This window comes from Xenopus laevis, chromosome 8L (assembly GCF_017654675.1).
Source record: "Xenopus laevis strain J_2021 chromosome 8L, Xenopus_laevis_v10.1, whole genome shotgun sequence".
NCBI lineage: Eukaryota > Metazoa > Chordata > Amphibia > Anura > Pipidae > Xenopus > Xenopus laevis.
In genome coordinates this window covers 28,845,190-28,858,107 of record NC_054385.1, presented here as the reverse complement: position 1 = coordinate 28,858,107, position 12,918 = coordinate 28,845,190, and the positions used below count along the sequence as shown (strand labels likewise).

Genomic DNA, 12,918 nt, shown 5'->3' with positions numbered 1-12,918 from the left:
TTTTTTTAGACTTTTTTTTCCCTTGGGTAGAGGCAGGAAGTCCATAAAGGCGGGAACAGTACTGTGCGCGTGAAAGGCAAAATGATGTCGCCAGTGGAACGGCATGGCCGCCAGCGCTTTCTACACGCAGACTTTGCAGAGCTCCTTATCCACTAGTAAATGGATTTAGAGAGCAATAATCCCTTCCGCTTCAATAGGCCTAGATCTTTTCCACCTCAGTACTATTAGTTGGCACAGTTGAGGTGAGCGGTCGAGGGAGGTGCCCTGCACGATGCGCACATCTAGATACGAACAGCGGCGAGACAGTGGCCGCTCCACGACGTAATAATACTACTCCAGGGGGTAGTAGAGGAGTGCGAGGCTGCTAGAGTACCGTGGCCCGTTCCCTATTACAAGAACCAATGAGAAGCGTGGCGGGTGTGGCCTGAGGAGAGACCGCTGTTTAACATTGCAGCAGGTTTGCTGGGAATCCTTTCCCCATTCCTTCCCTGTATCTGAAGGAGCGGCACCTGCTTCTCTGGCTGTGACATATCCACCAAGTCCTCTCCTTCCCGCGCTGTCATTAAAGGCCCAGGGTGACTCTAAAATGCAGTGGTGGCCCTTAAGGACTAGGGCCGGCACTGCGAGGTCCTTAGTTACGACACTGCACCCCCACTGTAACCAAGGGTAACTTATACAGCTGAATGAGTGTACAGTCAACATGCAACGTTATTTTGCTTATAGTTGTGTTTTAATCAAGTATCTATGAAAGCGACGCAGCGAGCGGTCACACAAAATAGCTTTCACAGATAAACACCACGTCTACTGAGCAACTATATTAGGAAGAGGACGCCGCTCCAGTTTGAAACACACGCGCCATAGTTCACATTCCACACGCTCATGTCCCAGCTAATTATGCACTGAGCTATTGCAAGCGTCACTTGTTTTTGTCAGAAGCATGCAGCCAATGATCATCGGCTTTCTCTATTAGAGGGGCGTGGGCCTGAGTTACCCGGAAGTCTGCATATTTGTGTTGGGCTGCGTTGCTTGTTGTCGCTTGGGGCTTTTAGACTGTTCTTTACTGCTCCTGTGTGCTCCATCTTCGGTACCAGCATGAAGGAGCCGTCCGTCTCTCTGGGGCCGACCCCAGCCCCGTTTTTCTCACCAAGCTCTGGGTTTTAATGAAGGACCCGGCCTAATTGGCGACATGATCGCTTGGAACACGGTAAAGTGCATTTGTTAAGCCTCCTGCCTTTAAGGTCCCAAGTCAGTGACGCGTGTCTTGTCTCTTGTTAAACTATATCTCCCTCACCTCCTGTCGCTTTCATTATCAGTGATGGTCCCTCCTGGCAGCTGTAGTCCAGGTTGGAGAGCCACAGACTGGAGACCCCAATGTAGTCTGCTGGGTAAATCGTATTTCTTACCTGCTATTTTGTGAGATTTCTCTGGGGCTGTCGGCTTTATGGCTGTATTTACCCCCTTCTTTATATAAATAGGGAAAGCTCACTATTGATTCCTCCCAATATTATATAGAATGACTAAGTGTAGCAACATTTTAATTGGGTCTTCATTTTTTATTTTATAGGTGATCTGCCTTCCTATTCTTTTTCTTTCCAGAATGCATTTGAAAACAGTCTGTTTAATCTGGGTCCACTGACCACTGAACCTCAAACCTCATGTTCTATGATGCTACAGTATTACTTTTAATTGCTTGTCTTTCTATACAGGTCCTCTCTGGTTGCTAGGGTGTGGGCCAGCAACCAGATCAATAGTGATATTAAAAAAAACCTTTAGGGAAACGCCTTAACAATTCTAGCATACTTTTTTTCAACAAAACCAGTTTGAGCTTTCTTTTTTAAAGAAGTATCCCTTTTAAGCTGGTGTGTTGCATGTTAGTTTTAGTATTTCCCATTCTATAACATACTTAAAAGGTGATTTCAAGGTAAACCATCCTTAATTTCCCCACCATGCACTACCCCATTCCCCTCACATACACTACACCACTGCCTCTCTACTCTGCTTCACCATGTAGCCACCACCTGCCCAGCATGCCAGGGGCATTGGGGTCCAATATGACCAGTCCTGACCCTAGCCAATAGTTAGATGCCTTTTTCTGCCCAATTATATTTAAGGATAATGACACATGGGGGATTATCAGTGACGTTTATCCCCAGTCATTTATCCATTCCCAAGGAGGTGGGCCAAACGCTGCAGATGTCCCCGACATTTAGTGGTAATGAGTAATTTAGTGACCTTGTCCTGCTTAGCAACTTTGTTGTGGTAACATAGAGTTAAGGGGTTTCCCTTTTGCACTTCACAAACCTAGATGGTAATCTTGTTTAATGTACTGAACTGATGGCTGCTGTACAGACTGTCTTATACAGCAACCCAGGTGATTGACCTGAGTTGAATTTTCAGTTACTTGGAACTATTGCTCCGGTTATGTAAAATTATTTTCTATTGTCAGCTAATCATTTTCTCTCTGCTTCCTGCTTCACATGCTGTTTTCTTTTCAGACCTCTCGGGGCCCCTACTGTACTGTGCATACCTCTGTCCTTAAAAGTCTGGATCTCTATGCTCTACTAAAAATTATTTACAACTTTTAAAGCACCTAATAGATTGTGTTGAATCCAATAGGAATTAGTTTTGTATTACAAGTACAAGTACTGTTTTATTATTACTACTAAGGAAATAGGCTTTACCAATTTGAATTATCTGATTGAAATTGGAGTTTATGGGGAGATACCCTTTCTGTAATTTGGGAGCTTTCTGGATGACAGATCCCAAAACTGTATTTAGCGCAGGCTGAGAAACGGCTCTTCCACTGGTAATCATACATTTGTGGCATTAACCAATACACATGTAAATATTGACTCAGAACCCACTAACCAAAAGAACAATAATATTTACATATTAACTTGGTCACATCACTCCCACATCTTAGGCATCCGGTTTATGCTTTGTGTATAGCAAACCTGGGCTTTAACATGCAGATGGAATATGAACCTTGGCAGAGCGTAATGTCAATCACCATATTTATCAAGTGGTGTTCTCACAAATCACTATTTTTCAGCACAAGAAAGAAACAAATCATTATATCTTGCCATTATGTATGTTATAGATTTTATTTTTCTGTCTATTCCAGCTAAAATTTGTTGTTTGGGGATGTTGAGTATAGCAACCACAACCCTGTGCTATGGCAGATCCGCCATAGTGGGGCAGGGACTAACATGGTCTGGAAAATGATATTAGTAGGGCAGAGGGGGGCCCATTTTGCAGGTCCGTGAGTATATTTAGGGATTGACAGGGGTGCAAGGAACATGTATTTTCATGCTCCATGTTAATTGTTGGTGGGGCCCTCCCACAACACAGGGCCCAGGTGAGAGGACCATGTTATCTTAGTATTATGGAGCCACATGATTATTGATGTCAGCCCTTTTTCTGTGTGAAGCATAATAACAATGTCTTCTGGATTCATTTATCCAAGACATGTTTTCAAAATTGTGTATATCTGTTATGTTCTTTTACAGAAATGGACAGACCTTCAGCATACTGGATGAGCAACGGTTTACCAAAGAGATCCTTCCCAGATACTTCAAGCACAGCAATTTGTCCAGCTTCATTCAGCAGCTTAATATGTGTAAGTACTTAATGGACTTAAATTTGCCCCTTAATACTATAGGTATATTTTCAGTGGGTGTCAGGGATTTGATTGTACAGGTATGAAACCTGTTATCCAGAATGTTTGGGACCTGGCATTTTCAAGACAAAGACTTTCTGTAATTTCAAACTCCATACCATGTCTACTAAAAAAACTGTTAAAAATAAAGGAGAACTATTGCGAAAATGAAAATTTAATACAAGCTTCACCATACTGAAATCAGAAACTTTCTATATACAATCAATTAAAAATTCTGTACCGTTTCTGAAATAATCAAATTTATCTTCACCATTCCTCTCTCAGCATCTGTTTCTCCTTGTTCTGTCGTCATTCAGGAGTTGGGTGTACTTCATGTAACTAAGCTGCATGAATCTGTATTGGTGGCAAAACAATCCTATTTAGTTTATTTCATGTTTAAATGATTATTAGCCAAACTTAAGGTATGGCGAAACAAATAGCGGAAACATCTCTTATCTGGAATACCACAGGTCCCAAACATGGTTATATATTTAAAAGCTTGCAATCTGTGTTACCAGTTAGCAAAGTACCGAGACTGCATCTATATATTCTATATCAGTGCTGTCCAACTTCTATGGTACAGAGAGCCGGAATTTTTCCAATCTACATGGTGGAGGGCCGATAACGGAAGACAGTGTTAGCCACTCCCTGTTTTTAGACCACTCCCACTTTAAACCATACCCATGTTACCGCAAGACCATGTCCACATTAATAGCACACCAAAAAACCAAATGGTTGGTGCTCACTGCAGTGATCAGGGCCAGAACTAGGGGTAGGCAGAGTAGGCGGCTGTCTTTTTTTCAAGCGTTTATTTAATAATTTGTTTCAGTAATTATGGTCACCCAGTTGGGTGGAATCCGTCTCCTTCCCCTTCTCCCTCTTGCCAGCAAGTAATAGCTCCTTCTGTGCGGTGCAGTGCGACGTGCGTATACGCGTCAGTGATGTCACTGATGTGTTGGGTGACAGAGAGAGGCAGAGAGCTGGCGGGCTGCTTGATGTGGCTCTCGCTGCTCTCAGCCTTGCACATTTGCACTGAACTGAAGACATTCTTCTATTACTGTAAAGTGTGAAGCTTCCTGCTGGCACAGCCAGGTACAGATTGGGGGGCCATATGTTTGCTGTTGCTGCTGGGCGCTGGCACAGGTACATAAATACTTGGGGGCAATATGATGTGATCAGATTTATTTTTGGCTGCTGCTGACACAGGTAAAGACTGGGGGGCAATATGATGGCTGCAGGAGGGCTGTATGATGGATGGCTGCTGAGCTTGCTGGTACAGGTACAGGGAGCAGTAATATAAATGAAAAAGTGTTGTACACGTCCTTGCTCTCTTTATTTAAAACCATCATGGTAAGGAGGGAAATGGTAATGCAGGACAGGGGGGCACTGATTGAAGCTCTGCCTAGGGTGCCAAATGACCTTGTGCTTGCCCTGGCAAGGATGTCACCCATATGTGCAAAAAGCTAATTCATATTAAGACATACCCATAAATCCATATGCCTCCTCCTCCCCTGTGTATTATACAGTACCCCAGCATATGATTAAACACCTTACGGGCCACTAACAATAATTTTCAATTGCTAACAAACCCCCAGAACAAATACCTAAGTATGACACACACACAGGGAGCATATGGAAGGCAGAACAGAGCAGGAGACAGGAATCAGGACCAGTCTAAAATGTGCTACATACAGTGACACAGTGCTGGTGCCCCATTAGCATTTTGAATAAAGTGTGAACAGGTGAACAATGTGGACAGTTTCAGTCTGGGTCTCAGGTGTGAACAGTACAGGCCTTTAGGGGAGTGAATAATAGAGGTGTCACAAGTGTGAACAATACAGGGGGATCACAGGTGTGAACAATACAGGGGGATCACAGGTGTGAACAATGCAGGGGATTAGTCTGAATTGGAGGTTTAGACAATGCAGGGGCCAGTTAATCTCTGTAGTGATACCTTTTAAATTTTACATATGGTAAACCGACACAGCAGGCAGATTTTGATGTGGAGGGCCACATGAGGGGGTGGCCCGCGGGCCGCCAGTTGGACAGCCCTGTTCTATATATATTCATCTATACATTCTATATACAGTGCAGCAAGGGATTTATTAATCTGTTGAAGTTAAAGGCCTAAAGATATTCTCATTTCATACGATATTCAGTGGCTGTATGTCAGGAGACGAGCCAACCAATATTGGCAAAAGACTTGGATATCAGTCAGCCGCTTATCAGCCAGGTCAGAAAATTTTGATGCGCCTGAACATTGGCCAGTGTTCACTGCTGAATTGTCAGATACAGGTAGAATTCTATTGTTTCTACCTGTATATCTATACCTAAATATCTGTATTGAAAATGAGTGATCTTTCCTTAGTTTATGACCACCATTATATTGCCTATGCCAGGCTCTGGCCACCTTGTACTGCACCTTATATTACACTGTACAGTGCAAATGGGCATAATAGGTTAGCTCCTTTACATTGACAATTAGTAGTAACAGGCACTGGAAAAAAGGGTTACATTGAAACCCTAAGAACTCCCATGTGTCCGATGCTAAGGGTTGGTAATTTCGATTCTACTAATAGAAAGGGTCCCAGGAATGAAAATAAAAATGTCTTTTCCATGGCATGGACTCAAGGAGGCATTTCCCTGGACATTTACTGGAAATACATGAAACACATTTTGCATCAAGTGCACAAGATTCCCTATTACATATGACAACTATTTTCTCTCCTCTGTTCCTAATTTCATTCCATCCTTATTAAGATCTTTTTCTTCCTCCTCTTGTTTTTATCTCCTTTTTTTCCTTTGACCACATTTCAGCATTACACTCCCATAATTAGTTCCTCTGAGTATGTAGAGAGACTGAAACAGACTGAATTTATAGTCTGACTCTTTGAGTATTATATTCTATACAGATGGCTTCCGCAAGGTGATGAGTTTGGAGAACGGTCTTGTAAAATCTGAGAGCGCCATTGAGTTCCAGCATCCTTTCTTTAAAAAAGGGAGACCGGAGTTATTGGAACACATCAAGCGTAAGGTATTGTCAGCTTATGGTATTCATTTCAGAGTACTATCTGTAATTATGTTATTCTTATAAACAGTAGTTATTATACTTGTACACTGAACAGCATTCAGTTTAAGACAGGAGTTGACTTAAAGGGGACCTGTCACTCTAATATATGATTCCAAATCTTTTTTTACAATGTTGATCAAACCAAATTTACTTTACACAAACTATTTTTTCTATCAGTCTTGGAATTCACAGCAAGCAGGCAGTCACCATTTTGTTGACACTCTTATTGAGGCAAGCTTTGCCTCTACCCTAAATCTTGTTTATTTGTCAGACTGGGGGAACTGATGCCCATGCACAGGCTAAACAATTATGGAGGGAGGGGGCATGTGAGAGTGCAGTAACATTTAGAAAGTGCAAATAATTGCCTGCCCTGTTTATATGCCTACGACATAGAGGCGGGGCAGATAATATATGATTGACTGCTAAGATTTTTAAATAACTTTATAATGGTTATAACCAAACGGTTGCTTTATTTATTTTTTTTTAAAAAAAAATTGGACTCATGTTTAATTTGAAAAGGTTGTTTATTATACACATTTTTTATGTCTGGATGACAGGTCCCCTCTGAGTCTAAGTGTTTTCTAAATAGCTTTGAGAGGAGCTGCAGTTTCTCTCACTTCCTCTTCTGCAAATGCAACTTCACCAGCTAACAAAAATGACTGCAGTGTACCAGGCCTTTAAGGTGGCCATACATGGCGCCAAACGAGCGGATTTCACTCCGATATGCCCACCTTGAGGTGGGCAATATCGGGCTGATCCGATCGTGGGCCCTAGGCCCAATGATCGGATCCTAGCGTTCGCAAACGGGCGGTCGGATCGCGGGACCGCATCAACGAACAGATGCGGCCGCGATCCGACGGGATTTTTAACCCCATCCGATCGACATCCGGCCGACTTTCGGCCAGATCTTGATCGGGGAAGCCCGTCGGGGGCCCCCATACACGGGCCAATAAGCTGCCGACTCGGTCTGTCTGCAGCTTTTATTGGCCCGTGTATGGCCACCTTTAGATGGCAACTTTTTTCTCTGTTGTGTCTTATATGGGGATTGCATCGCTATGTAATAGAGTGAATTAACTTCAATAAAGTGATTTATTTAATCGAAGTTACTCTGCATTATCAAGGAAATTTGGTCAATTAATACGAATAGAGAAAACAGCTCAAATCCTGTATTTCTATGTATATATAAACATGTGATTGTTAAATCATATAGTAGTCCTTAACAAGACAGGTTACAGCCAACTGCACATAGAGCATTTTGGTCATCTAAGAAAGAGCATTAATGATCAAAACTGTCAGCAGCAGCATTTCCTATTGGTGGCAGTGTCATAATGCAAATGCCTCTTCTGACAGCAGTCCTGAGCAATTAGTTCATTGTAGTATGTAATTGAGCAACACATTTCCTATTGATTAGAATGGTATGTGACTGGAAGTGGGAAATGTTTCAAGTGTTTTGGGCTGCTTAATATTTAAGGGTTGCCAATGGAACTTAACATTTCTACATTAATGTAAATTATGGGCTCTTCAGGGATGCTTACAATTAGTTGCACACAGCCAATATTGATTTTATAATCTATTAAACTGTAAGCAATTTGACACTGTGCTATTTGCTAAACTGGCATGCTGTTGTGCCTTGCAGTTTTATTTATGGCGTATAGCTAGCATGTTCCTATACACTGCTATTTATGACTAAACTAGTGTTTCTTAAGTAAAATGTTTGTGTAGCTGCTAGTAAAACCACAGCCAGACTGGCAGATTATAGGCCTCCTTTTTTTTTTATATGTCACCAATAGATATTACTTATCCTTTTGGCAAATATTACACCCCAGTCCCTCGAACCCTGGTGGCTATTTGGTATGGATAAAGATAAAGTGCATGAATATATAAATTCTATTTCTAGCTTGGCTATTCTATTATCACTTGCCAATGACATGATGTAGAGGAGCTGTTGTACTGTACCTTTTTAAATGACAGTTATTTAATTCTCAAATGCTCCACTTTTAAAACCATATTGTAAAGTGAAACCTTTTTAATATAAGGATCAAAGAAGGTTTCTATTGTAACTGGAATTGTAACCATATCAATCATATAAAACATATATTTTGTAAATTCTAAACAATATTATTAGGGGGTGGACTCCCCAATATATATGTGGGGTCCAGGTGCACCTTCAGCTTTTACTGTAAAGTAAAATTTATAGCAATCAGATATTTGTTTTCGTTATTCTAACAACACTACACCAGTCAAAGCTGACTGCAGATTGGTTGTTATGACTTACTGATCCAGAACATATATTGCCACTGTTACTGTGAAGTTTGGCTTCTTATAAATATAAATACTTTAAAGGCAAGTATAGGTTATACTATTTCTTGGAGGTGTTTTGTTCAAGAGTCGTACCACTTCTTGTATGTTTTGCCACATGGTCAGTTTTGTAGAAAGTAACAGAACCAGGCTGCTATTTCTGTATTTTATACTTCGATTTATCAAAACCTGACACCCAAGTGCCAGCAGTCCCTGACATTTCAATTTCTGTGTCCTGTGCCTCTGTTTTTTTTTTTTATAGTTGTAATAAAACGAACGTTACAGTTGAAAAAGACACCTGATGTTTCAACACTTATCATTTTCTTTTCTGCTAGGTGGACTCGGTAAAAACAGAAGATGCTCATCTGTCCCAGGACAATTTGCAGAAGGTTATTAATGAATTAAAAGTGCTTCAAGATGGACAATCCAACATGGATTTCAAGTTGGATACAATGAGGAGGTTTGTGTGTGACGCTGGGTTATCTAGATGGAATGTTTACAACAACCATTTGTGACACTAGTGTACACAAACATTAATGGAACTAACTTAATAATTTACAGTTTACAATAAATATTAGATGAATAAGACTGTTGACAACTGACTTTTTTTCCAGGGAAAATGAAATTCTTTGGAAGGAGGTTTCTTCTCTGAGAAGGAAGCACAGCCAACAGCAGAAACTTCTTCCAAAGGTGAATCTTCGTTGAAGGAGAGGGGTTTGGAGGATGCAGGCTGAGGAAAGATGGCTGCTGATATAAAGGAACGGTAGTCAGCCAGCTCTGCAAAGTAGTCCGACAGATCAGCAGGAGAACAGGGGGCTAGCTTTAGGGAACGGTTCCAAACAATTAAAAATCCTTTAAAGGCTGCATATTTATTAATTGATGTATATGGCAAAGTTGCTTAAAATTATGTTCACTTTTCAAAAAACGTAAGTTATATTTGTGTGGAGTTCCCTTTTAAAGTTTTGTTACCATTTACACCCTTTTTCTTATCCCCCCCCCATTTACAGGTCATTAACAATTGAAGCTTCACAGTCCTCTTCCACTAAATAGAGTCGCAATATGCTGCAGCTTACAGAAGGAGGAGTTAGTGAGGTGAGTACGTTGTTGAGATTATGACCCATTGCTTGTCTGAGCTGCTCTAGTTCTCCAGGCCAACCCACAACAGATATCGGATAGTAGAACATCCATACCACTCTTAAAGCTGAAAGTCTGCAGTTCAACTGCATCTGAGTTGGTTCATTTAAAATTCATTGTGGTAATGTACAGAACCAAAATTAGAAAAAAGTTGTCTCTTATGCCTTGCTGTTTTGTCTCTAATTCAAGATTGCTGTGCTTTAAATAGTCTGAGCCAATCAGCAAATGGGCGAATCAAAGATTTATAAGCTTTTATGCAGATGGCTTTTGCAAAACAAGGGCATTACCAGCTAGGTGTCTGTCTTGAGTTTTTAGTGTGTACTATTGTTTTCTTGTGTGGAAATGTATTAAACTGCATTATTGTTATCCATTGGGTGACCTGACTCAATTGTGTTAAATGTTGAGGAATCAATCGCTTTTGGATTGCAAGTTATTGTACACTGCCCACCTATTTTGGGCTTTAAGACACTGAGAAGAAACCATGTTGTTGATGAGAAAATATTCATGCTTTTAATAAAAATAGATTTGGTTATGCTTATTCTTTTAATATAAATCATATGTTGGTCAACAGAGGTGCTAAAATGTGTTTGTGCAATTGCCACTGCCAGCCACATATAAGTTTACAAAATAAAAATCTGATATCTGAATGGTTACTATAAGTATCTGCACCTACTAATATATTGGTCTCCGTAGCTGCTGTTGTCCAATACTCAACTGCCTTCAGTGTGAAGTATATACACATAATTTGTTTTAATTCATTCCCAGGGAAATCCATCTTCACAATGTCCTGGAAGCTCCACTGACAATTGCCTTGTAATCCATGAGATCCCAAGTGCTGAGGAAAGAACCTTTGAACACCTTCCCAAGCAGTTGCCTAAATCCAGCCTAGAAAACCTCCAGTAAGTGCATCGGTACTGGGAAAAAATCCTAGGAGCTTTGATGGCATCATATAACTTTATTTTTGATGCATTTTATATTTCTTCAGTATTCTGACAATATAGAAAGTTATCCTTTAAAATTATTCTATTATAGTCTATTGGGCCAGTCTGTGGATGCATAACCACCATAACGTTTTCAAATCCTCCTGGTGCAGTCTTGATTTAATTTGCAAATGTTTAAATTATATAGGTTGCAAATATTTAAACATTACAGAACAACAAAAGCCTACAAATGAATATGCTTAGAAATGTTGTATTTTCTATACTAAACTTACTGTACAGTTATGTACAATAATGATTGCATGCCAAGTAATTTCTTTATAAATAAAGCTTATTGTTTCATATAGGGCTAAAATAGAATATTAGAAAATCACCAGCCACTAAGGGTAGGGACACACTGGGCGATTTGGGGAGTTTTAGTCGCCTGGCGACTAATCGCCGCGACTTTTCTCCCCGAATGCCTCCCCTCGCTCTGCGCCTGGCTAAAATGAAAAATCGCCTGCGCTAATCACACGCGGCGATTCGTTTTCCGAAATCGCCCGAAGTTGCCTCACGAGGAAACTTTTTTTTTAGAGAGGAGATCCAAGACTTCTTGAACTGCATTGATGCCAGCCTAGAGGATCTTCAGACCATCCTGTGCAAAAGGAAATTTGATGTAGACTCTGTTTCAGCATTGCTATTATAAACCTGTTTCTAACAATCTTTTCCAATTATGCCTTTTCCAGTCATTTTATTTATCACATCCTCCTAATCTTTCTTATCTCATTCCTAAGGCTTCCTGTCTGCATTAGTACATGACTGATGGGGGATGTTTTCATTTGCAGCTAATTAAAGGCAAAAGAAAAGCCTTTAGCTCACAGTTATAATTTATCTGCAAAAGAATGGCTTGACAGAATTGACTAGCTCTCTAAATGACCTGTTCTGTTTGGGCATGTGGATATAATCTAAGCAGGCATTGAGAAGTTTCTCATTAATAACTATTTGAGGGGCAAAAATCTTATATGTAGTCAGGGTGTAGTCGGGTGTAAAATGCATTAAGTGCAAGCACCTTAAAGACATTTATTTTCTCTATTTCTGTAATTTTTTTTATTTATTTAACAAATATTGCCAAGAGTGCTGCCAATCAGGTTTCAGTTGGGCTGCACTGAACACATTTAAATACAATGATTTTAGTACAGGTATGGGACCTATTATCCAGAATGCTCAGGCCCTGGGGTTTTCTCCATACTTTAAGTCTGCTAGAAAATCATTTTAAACATTACATATACCCAGTAGGCTGATTGTGCATCCAATAAGGATTAATTATATCTTAGTTGGGATCCAGTACAAGGTATTGTTTTATTATTACAAAGAAAAAATGATTTAATTTTTATTAAAATGCAGTCTATTGGAGACAACCTTCCCGTAATTCAGAGCTTTCTGGATAACTGGTTTCCAGATAACAGATCCCATACCTGTACTTAAGCATTGATAAGTAGGGGTCTAATGTCATTTATTCCCCTCTACATCCATGCATCTTGGAATTGCCACATGTAGAAGACTTTACATGCGTGAGTCATTGCCCATAGGGTAAAAACCATTTCTCATATAAAACAGGACTGTTGCTAAGAACCCTTGTTAAATAATTGTAATCTAGTGATTGGGCTGTGTTTATGTAGGTCTTTCCAGCTGACGCTAGAACACCCATTCCTATTAGAAGAAAACAGGTTCCGCCTAAATATTCGAAAGGGGTTTTTTACAGTGAGAGCAGTGAAGATGCAGAATTCTCTCCCTGAATCAGTCGTACAGGTTGATACATTAGATAGCTTTAAAGGGGTGGT

The 12,918-nt window shown here is 40.3% G+C and overlaps 1 protein-coding gene across 1 annotated transcript; it reads left to right on the top strand.

Moving 5' to 3' along the window:
• The first annotated feature begins 271 nt into the window (after positions 1-271).
• On the top strand, positions 272-11,423 carry LOC108705659 (heat shock factor protein 3). Its single transcript, XM_041573891.1, has 7 exons — positions 272-321; positions 3,510-3,619; positions 6,571-6,692; positions 9,362-9,486; positions 9,641-9,716; positions 10,034-10,118; positions 10,926-11,423. Exons 1-6 carry the CDS (start codon positions 272-274, stop codon positions 10,046-10,048), a joined length of 498 nt encoding a protein of 165 aa, XP_041429825.1. The 3' UTR covers positions 10,049-10,118; positions 10,926-11,423.
• The last annotated feature ends 1,495 nt before the right edge of the window (positions 11,424-12,918 follow it).

Coding starts and splice junctions, on each gene's coding strand:
- LOC108705659 (XM_041573891.1), top strand. CDS start 272: ATGCGCACATCTAGATACGAACAGCGGCGAGACAGTGGCCGCTCCACG. Junction 3,620..6,570: donor CATTCAGCAGCTTAATATGT/GTAAGTACTTAA, acceptor TATTCTATACAG/ATGGCTTCCGCAAGGTGATG. Junction 9,487..9,640: donor AAGTTGGATACAATGAGGAG/GTTTGTGTGTGA, acceptor CTTTTTTTCCAG/GGAAAATGAAATTCTTTGGA.